This window comes from Muscardinus avellanarius (genome assembly GCF_963383645.1).
Source record: "Muscardinus avellanarius genome assembly, chromosome: 5".
Taxonomy (NCBI): domain Eukaryota; kingdom Metazoa; phylum Chordata; class Mammalia; order Rodentia; family Gliridae; genus Muscardinus; species Muscardinus avellanarius.
The window spans coordinates 138,491,239-138,500,111 of NC_137790.1; the positions used below are offsets into that span (position 1 = coordinate 138,491,239).

At 44.9% G+C, this 8,873-nt stretch overlaps 1 protein-coding gene across 1 annotated transcript in view; it reads left to right on the plus strand.

Annotated features, from left to right (window-relative positions):
- The window catches only part of MRPL3 (mitochondrial ribosomal protein L3), a gene marked incomplete at its 3' end in the record, with an annotated part of 33,467 nt that extends 25,745 nt beyond the window's left edge, over positions 1-7,722 (plus strand). The window contains exons 7-9 of the mRNA XM_080696245.1: positions 2,145-2,222; positions 4,217-4,294; positions 7,570-7,722. Of these exons, the coding sequence (XP_080552371.1) occupies positions 2,145-2,222; positions 4,217-4,294; positions 7,570-7,722 (309 nt within the window). The remainder of the gene's footprint in view (positions 1-2,144; positions 2,223-4,216; positions 4,295-7,569) is intronic.
- Between the last annotated feature and the right edge of the window lie 1,151 nt (positions 7,723-8,873).

Consider the following 8,873-nt stretch of genomic DNA (forward strand, 5'->3'; position numbering starts at 1 on the left):
CAGTGGTATCAGTGTTTCTGAAGTCGTTTTCTTTGAAGTACAGGATTGAGCAGATAAACATATTGATAATGGAGCCAAGTTTCTTACTATTAGAAGAGGGTGTTAAAGTATGTAAAAAAGTAGAGTTAACTCTGCACTGTTGGATTTGAATTGTAGATACCAGTATGCTTTTTTTTTACTCTGTGTATGTGCCAAGAAAGAGAAATGGATGAAGTTGAGTGTGTTATTGTTTTATCTTTTAAGAGCGACCTAAAAGAGCAGGCCTAGAGCTCAGGTCTTGGTTTCTTTTGATTTTTGTTTTTTGGGGGTTTTTTAGGTACTGGAAGTGGAACCCAGGGGCATTCTACCTCCAAGCTACACCCCCAGCCCTCTTTTTTAGTCTTTATTTTGAAATAAGGTCTCACTAAGTTGCAGAAGGCCTCACTACGTAGCTGAGGCTGGCCTTGAACCCCGATCCTCCCCTCTCAGCCTCCCAAATTCTGGGATTACAAGCGTGGGCCACCACGCCTGGCTTGCTTAGGTCTTGATTTCTAAAAGCTGTTCCCCACTAGAAGGAGCTCATTGAACAATTGGCTTGTTATTGATGCATGGAACACAGATCAAACCCAGAGCATCTGGGCTAGAAACAAGGAAGTACTCACACAATGATGCACACCAAAGAGACGTCAGAGCTTGGCCAGGCCCCGCCCGGCAGAGTACCGAGGCGGGCAAAATCAGCATCCGAGTCACACTGACTTAAACTAAGTGGACAGTAAGCATGACAGAAAGTACAGGGGGAAGAGTGGACAGGTAAGCATGACAGAAAGTACAGGGGGAAGAGTGGACAGATAAGCATGACAGAAAGTACAGGGGGAAGAGTGCTTTTCGGTACAGTATAATAATATAATATAATGTGCTGAGGGGATCGCTGTCAGGCTGCCATTGTAGGAACAGCCCGTTCACGGGGATTAGTAGACGCCGAAACAAATGACGGGAGCTTGCTGGGACTGTGTGTTTACGTGGTTTCCCAGCAAATAATAACCTTAGAGGGACCAACTGAGCTAACACTCCTAACGAGGTAGTCAGGGTTCTTTGTCACCAGTACTTGGACGAGCAGCATAGTTTGCTTTCTGATATGGTTCCTGGAAATGAACATACGGTTCTGCCTTTGTTGATTCCTGCCAAAAGTGCGACCTCCTGAGTCTAATCATGCGGAAATACCAGACAGAACCAAAGTGAGCAATATTCTATAAAGTAATTGGCTTCTACCCCTCAAAAATGCCGAGTCGTGAATGACAAGGAAAGGCCAGCCATCCCAGGTGCAGTGAGGCTGAAGGGGCGTGGTGACGAAGTGTGACTTGTGTGCTCAGGTGGGTCTCGGACTTTAAAAGTAAACATCTTAGTCAGCCGGGCGTGGTGGGCACGCTTGTGAGGATCGCACAGGTTCGAAGCCAGCCTCAGCTACTGAGTGAGGCTCTCAGCAACTTAGTGAGACCCTGTTTCCAAATAAAGTATAAAGTAGGTCTGGGAGTATAGCCTGGAGGTAGAAAAGCCCCTTGGTTCCATCCTCAGTACCACACACACACACACACAAAAGTAAACATCTTATCAATGTTATTGAAGTGGGCGCGATGGCGCATGCCCATAAGCCCAGGGATAGACAAACCCTCTGCTAGTGACTACTTCTGTCCTGCTGCCATTGGGCCAGGGAGGGTAGCATCAAATCAGGGAGCAGCAGGGCCAGACCTCTGCTCTCTTTACTGAGCTTGTCTCTGGTCTGCTTGTCTCTGGTCTGCAGTAATTTTGTCGTGCTGGTTCCTGGGTTCCCAAAGTAAGCAATACCCCCTCCAGGGAAACGGAATAAGGTACATAAAAGGACACAAAATCATCACTCCACTTTCTGTTTAAAAAGGTAAATTTCCAGGAGTAGCGAGCCACTTTTTCTGACAAGGAGGTGGTAAGCAGGTACGTTTTGGAAGCTCTGGAATCTCACTTGGAAAGGAGCTCCTCTAGCAATAGCTGTGTCTACATCCGTATTCAGTTCTCTACTGGTTCTGGCAGAGTGGTGAACAAAGAAGACTTCTTATAACCCCTGTCCTGGTTTGCACTGGGCTTTGATTGGCGCTGCGTGCAACTGAGAAGTATTGACTACGGTTCTCTCATAGGATATTGCCAGAGTCTGGCCTGGGACTAAAATGCCTGGACAGATGGGAAACCAAGACAGAACCATGTATGGACTGAAAGTAAGTCTATCTGCAGCTATGTGGTCTGCGTGGGAGCTGTCGCGAGGGTGCGTCTGACACACGTCTGTGCGCTGCTGTCCCGCCAGGCGTCGCAGTTATGAAGGGGCGGGCGTGTTGGAGCCACGGCCGGCCTGGGGTGGTAGTTTACATTTAATACCCAGGCCATGGGGTGTGAGTCATAGGGTCTACTGTTTGACCTGAAAGATTTTCACATGGTACTGAATGATAAAAGTAGGATCCAGAACATCAGGTGTGATCCTCCAAGACTTCATGCAGGAGCGACCAGGAGCTTCCTGCACCCGCACAAGGCTGTGCTGCTGTGTAATAACAGGAAGAGTGGACAGATGCTTTGGGTTACGTGGCAGAAACTGGGGCCACGGGAGTGGCTGTAGGCAAGGAAGAAGGAAGGAACTCGAAATACAGGGGAGTATCCCTAGGAAAAGGTGGTGGTGTACATTCCTTTTTACTAGTATATATGGATGTGTGTGCGTTGGAGAGGGGGAACCAAGTTCAGTCTCCACTAACCAGAGAAACGCATGTGTATCTAAAGTGTTATCCAACTACACTTACTAAAACAGCCAATGTGTGTGTGTGCTGTGTGCTTCAGAGCAGAGCAAACAGCACCCGTAGGAAGGCCAACGCGGTTCTCACTGCTGTGTGCTAGCGCACGCCCTCCGGTCTCTGCTCTACATAGATACAAGTTTATAGAGCAGAAGTTCTCGTTGTATGTAATCGATCTGTGTTAGGCAGGGTTCTCCCGAGAGGCGGAAACAGTGGACTGGGCAGACAGACGGATAGACCCATAAATAGAAGGACAGACAGAAAGAATACATGCAAGAAAGGCTGTTTGCTAGGGGAAGGGCCTGCACGGCTGTGTATGCGGGCGGGCCCCACCGCGGGCCATCTGTGAGCCGGAGCCCTGGGACACCAGTACTGCAGCTCAGTCCCAGAGCCTCAGATGCAGGGAACCCCGTGGTGTGGGTCTCCGTTTTAGGCACAAGGCCTAATGGCCAGGCAGAAGAAGGGGGTTGTTCGATAGAAATCCCAGAGTCCAGGACACAGAGCCTGGAGTGCTGATGCCCAGGGAGAGGGGAATATTCTCTGCCTTTTGTGGCTGCTTTTATGTTTGACCCAGGGACCCAGCGTTTGGGTAGTGCTTGCCTCCACCGAGCGCAGGTCCTCTCACTCGTCTGGAGGCTCCACTGAGCGCAGGTCCTCCCCACCCATCTGGAGGCTCCACTGAGTGCAGGTCCTCCCCACCCATCTGGAGGCTCCACTGAGCGCAGGTCCTCCCCACCCGTCTGGAGGCTCCCTCATACCCAGAAGAACTGCTTGATCCGAGCTCAGTGCCCCACCAAACAACACCTGACCTAACCTTTGATATATCTAAGGGTTTCCCTTCCGTTACTTTTCTACTTACCAGAGCCCATCTGTTTGTCCCTAGTTTATTTTTATGCCATTTCCGTTTCTATAATATGTACTACTTGGCCATCGTTAGCTATCAGCAGTGAGTGAAACTTGATTTCCCCTCCGAGTATTCTGTTTTCAATCTCTTCCATTGTAAACTTTCCCCCTCTGTGTGAAGAGCATTTTGAAGGCCAACTGCTCAGCCCACTTGTTTTAGAAACTAGAAGCTGTGAAGTGTGTGTTCCGAGGTCCTGGATCCACCAGGCTAGCATCAACTAAAAACGAGGTTGGGTTTCCACCTGCTGTTCTCAGTGGTACCAAAGGGTCCACGGGACATTGTAGTAGTCCTGATCCTGCAGTCCTGATCCTTACATTTCTATTGAAAGTGACCGTTGTCTATTATTTTATGAAGATAGTTTTTGTAGTCTTATAAATCATCAAACAGAATTTGGAGTTTCTCAGTTTTCATTTGATGGAGGAAGTACTAATATGATTAGCTCCTTCCTCAGCTTTTAGTAACACTGTTTTAATACAGTATATTCTCACATTTTTAACTCTTAACACCTTGTTTTTATTTTCTGTTTTAGGTATGGAGAATAAACACGAAGCACAATATCATCTATGTAAATGGCTCTGTGCCTGGACATGAAAATTGCTTAGTAAAGGTGTGTACCACTCTCCTTATTTTCTATGCTCACATATGTGGTTATGTGCCATAAATTCTTTGATCCAAATAAGTGCACTCGACCAAACTTCACCTTAGAAAAACTCAAAAGGAAAGAAAAACAAATGGTACAGGAGGATTTGAAGAAAACCTCTCAAGCTCTGCTGGAAACAGTGGCGCATGCCTGTGATCTCAGTACCCGGGAGACTGAGACAGGAGGGTCACAGGTTCTAGGCCAGTGCATGGTAACTTTTTGAGACCCTATTTCTAAAATAAAAGCTATAAAAAGGGTTTGGGGTATAGCCCAGTGTTAGACTGCACCTGGGTTCACAAAAAAAACTCCACAAAAGTTTTTAATAAAAATAATATGTGGCTTATAACTAGCAACATTTATTATTCATGTTTCCCACCCACTTGAATAAAAAAATTGCTTCTATAACTATCTGATCTCTAAACCGATGATGGGTTTGATGACAGAAAGCACATTAAAGGTAGTTCCAAAAGAGAAGTCTGTCTCTGCACACACATACATACATACATACATACATGCACATGCACGCACGCACACACGCATGCACATACTTCTTTGGTACTGGGGATTGAACCCAAGAGCATTCTGCCTTCAAGCTATACCCCCTTTTTTATATTTGAAACAGGGTTTCACTAAGTTGCTAAGGCTAGCCTTGAACCTGCAGTCCTGTCTCAGCCTCCAAGCGCTGGGATTACAGGCAGGCACCACTGTGCCAGCTGAGTCTAAAGGTCTTTTGAGAGATGATAACACCAGAGAAACATCAGTCCAATTTGAAATGTTACATATATTACCAGCAAACATTTCAATAAAAAAAGAATTCATTAAAAAAAAAAATCTTTGAACTCTGGTGCCTAAATAGCTTCTTCCTGAAACCTTAAACGGGCGTCGTCTTTCACCAGTGGTTCCCCTCACCCCGCGATGGGAGCAGCAGCAGGGAAGTGCGCCGCCGCCTGGGGTGACAGCCGGCCTCCTGCCTCTGCCTCTCCTGCCCCCATAGTCGTGGCTGCAGGGACTTGCTTGTAAGAGTGTAGTTAGTAAGGACAGTCTTGGGGACGGTTGACATGTTTAGCACACCAGTGCTGCATGTGCTAAATGAACTACTGCGTAGCGCAGGGCGTCCTGTAGGGCACTGAATGCTTTTCATCTGCCCTTCTCCCTGTGCCCTGTGCCTCCTTTTATCTTCAGGTCTGCCTGTTGAAGGATGTGCATTGAGTTGCCAATAAACAGGGAGGAGTGAAATAGATAGTTGGGAATCTATTAGAGGCAGGGAAATGATAAAGCCAGGAGAAAGATGACGTGCACAGAAGTACAGACCATAGCGTCCTACACGTTGTTAAAGATGGGCGGGCCATGGGCTTTGGGCTCTCAAGTGTAGAGTCACAAAGACAAAAATAAGTATGTGAGTTAGCACAGATGTGTCTTCAGTGCTTTGACGGTCTGAGATACTCCTCAAGTATTAGAGAGGTATAAAGGCAACTGAGACAGCTATTCCAGTCATTTGTGGCAATTTTGAAATATCAAACTAAAACAGATGTGTTTTATTATTATGCTTTTTTTCTAATTAAGGTTTTAACCAAGATTCATGCACTGGAAACTACTGAACAATTTTATATTCTTCCGGGCAACTCACTGATAATTTCTTGAAACAATTTTAATGAGAGATATTAAAACAGATCTGTTTTTGTATTTAGTTGTTCTTAATAGTTATGTAGTTATTTCAACTAAATTATTCATTTCTTATTGCCAAAGCGAATGTGCCTTATTTTACTCTGTGTACATAATTAGATTTTTAAAAATTTCATGAATAAAGACTATAGAATGAGTCAGAAGCTTCGAAGAACCCAATAATGTTTTCTAAAATAAAACCCAGTATTTTAGGAGGTATCAATATCTATGATAAAATTCCTTGGGCTATGAATTTACAAACATAATTACATTATTTTAGAACTTAAAGAGTTAACAGAGCTGCTATAAAGACATAGGTTTATTGTTTTTGCCAGATAGTATTTTTGAGACAGCGTGGTGATGCATGCTTGTAATCCCAGTACTTGTGAGGCTGAGGCAGAAGGATCATAAGTTCACAGCCAGCCTCAGCTATGTAGGCCCTCTGCAACTTAATGAGATACTGAATAAATATTATTTTGTCTTCAACATCTCTATAAAAATGCTATTTACTAAATGTAAGCTAATTTCCTTAGTAAAAGGTGATATTTTTAGTTATGTGCTCTTAGCGTTAAGACCAACATTAATGCTAGTAAATATTATGTTTTTTAAACCTCAGTTCAAAAAGTTATGTACAAAAAGTCATTGGCATGTACATTTTTTTCTTCCTAGGTAGCTAACTAATCAAAATTAAACTAAAATATCCATTGCAGTTGGGGCATTTCTTTGATAGAAAAAATTACTTAAATGTTGACATTGCTCATGGGGTATCTTGGTTTTCAGAGGTAATTTATGAGTATCTAAATTTGTTAAATTTAATTAAAATAAATGCTTCTTGGGAAAAAATATGCAATTAAAAAGTAGAGAATAAAATAATCAAAATAGATTGAGTAGATAATAAAATGAATAATTAAGTATTAGGCTTTTAGTTTGTATCAGATCTTTGTAATTGAAAATGAATCTAAGTCGGGTACGGTAGGCACGCTTGTAATCCCAGCATTCGGGAGGCTGAGACCGGAGGATCACGGTTTGAGGACAGCCTCAGGTACTGAGTGAGGCCCTTCGCAACTCAGTGAGAACATATTTCAAAATAAAAAATTGGGCAGGGGGAGTGGCTCAAAGGTCAAATGCCTCTGGGTTCCAGCCCAAGCCCCCCCCCAAAAAAAAAGAAAAGAAAATGAGTCCAAGTATAATTGACAATTGATTGATAATTTTAGGATAGGATTTATCCTGTTGGGCGGTTGAAGACATTGCATGTTACTGTGAAATGTACAGAGGTGATGCTCCTCTTGTGAGGCAGCTGATTTTGTTTCTGTCCCCAGATTAATGGCATTTATTGGGATCAGAAGGGCTACTTTGCCTGAGTTCTTGCTCTGTTATGTAGTGCTTGTGTTATTTGTGTTGGGAGAATGCAGCAACAGGTAACGGGCTTCTTTTCTCCCCTAGTGCCGGGCTGGGGCCCAGGACCTCATGCCTGCTAGGCGAGCGGTGTGTCTCTGAGCTCTGCGCCCACACACAGTAGGCCGCCTTTGGGTAATTTCATTGGTAGTGCTTCTTAGTAAGATTTTTGCTTTCTCCCCCAGGTCAGAGATTCTTTGCTGCCCGCCTATAAGGATTTCAGTAAAAATCTGCCATTCCCTACATATTTTCCTGATGGAGATGAAGAGGAACTGCCTGAAGATCTGTATGACGAGGACGTGTGTCAGCCCAGCGCACCTTCTATCACGTTCGCCTGACGCCAGTGCACGTAGCAGGACCTGACATCGTCTGTGACCTTTGATGAGCCAGAGTGGTAACAGGACCAGGAATTCTGGTCTCTTTTGTTGTTACAGCAGTACCACACCTGTCTTCTTTGTCAAAGGACATAAGTACATCACTTATCCCCCAGTGGATTTTGTTAGAAAAATTACCGCTTTCAATAAACCAATTAAGTATATTTACTGAAATTGACAGTTTGCATTTTAGCAAAATATTTGTAATCTGTACAGTTGATTCTATTACATATTTTCAAGCTATTTTAAAGTGCTTATAAGTTTAATTTTTATTAAAATTTGTCATGTTTGTGAAGGGGTGTCTGTGAAACTGTGAAACCATGTAGGGAATGGGTCCCAACCTGTTTGGAGAAAAGAAATCATTTCCTAAAATTCATGTCTTAGCATTCTTCTGTATTTTAGAACATCAGCGGTAGAAAGTGCCAGAAACATGCCTGTTCCAAGGTCTGGACCATGGCAGGCTCAGAGGGAGGCCATGTGGCCTGCTCACCTCCCAGGGCCCGGCAGTACTAGAGCCCAGCCCTCGAGCGGTGCTGGCTGTGGGACGACTCGCCCCGTGGTGCGGCCTCTTGGTTCTGATTGCAGCCTGTACCTCCTCAGCGCCTTCAGCTTTGGCCTTGAAGTGAGGAACCTTTTTGTAACTGACCTTTATTCAAGTCGGACGTGTGTTCCAGCATACTTGGTACTTGCTATGCATAATAAAATAGAGAAAGTACTGAACCTACGTGATTCTTCAGACTCGGGAAGGCTAGCTGATGAGCGATACCTGCTTTAAGAGCTGTCCCGAGTCCTGGCCGCCCTCCTCACCGTCTGTCTCCCCTGGCCTGCTAGCGTAGCCAGAGCTGAAGTGCTAACACTCATCGGCCCTGTATCCACAAGCGCACTGGCCTGGGTAAACTGGGCGATGCCCCTTGTCACAGACCGCCGGGACAAATAATGTCGTCAGAGTAGAATACAGCCTCAGCCTCTCCCAGCACTCGTCTTACAAAATCGCCTGCAGCTGGTGGTGTGCTGTCTTCCTCCCGCCCTCCTCGTTTGCTTTTCCCAGGTAGGAAGAGCGTTACTCTAAAAACGTCCCTTGCTTCCGTTTTCACCTGTGTGTCACCGCTCTGGAA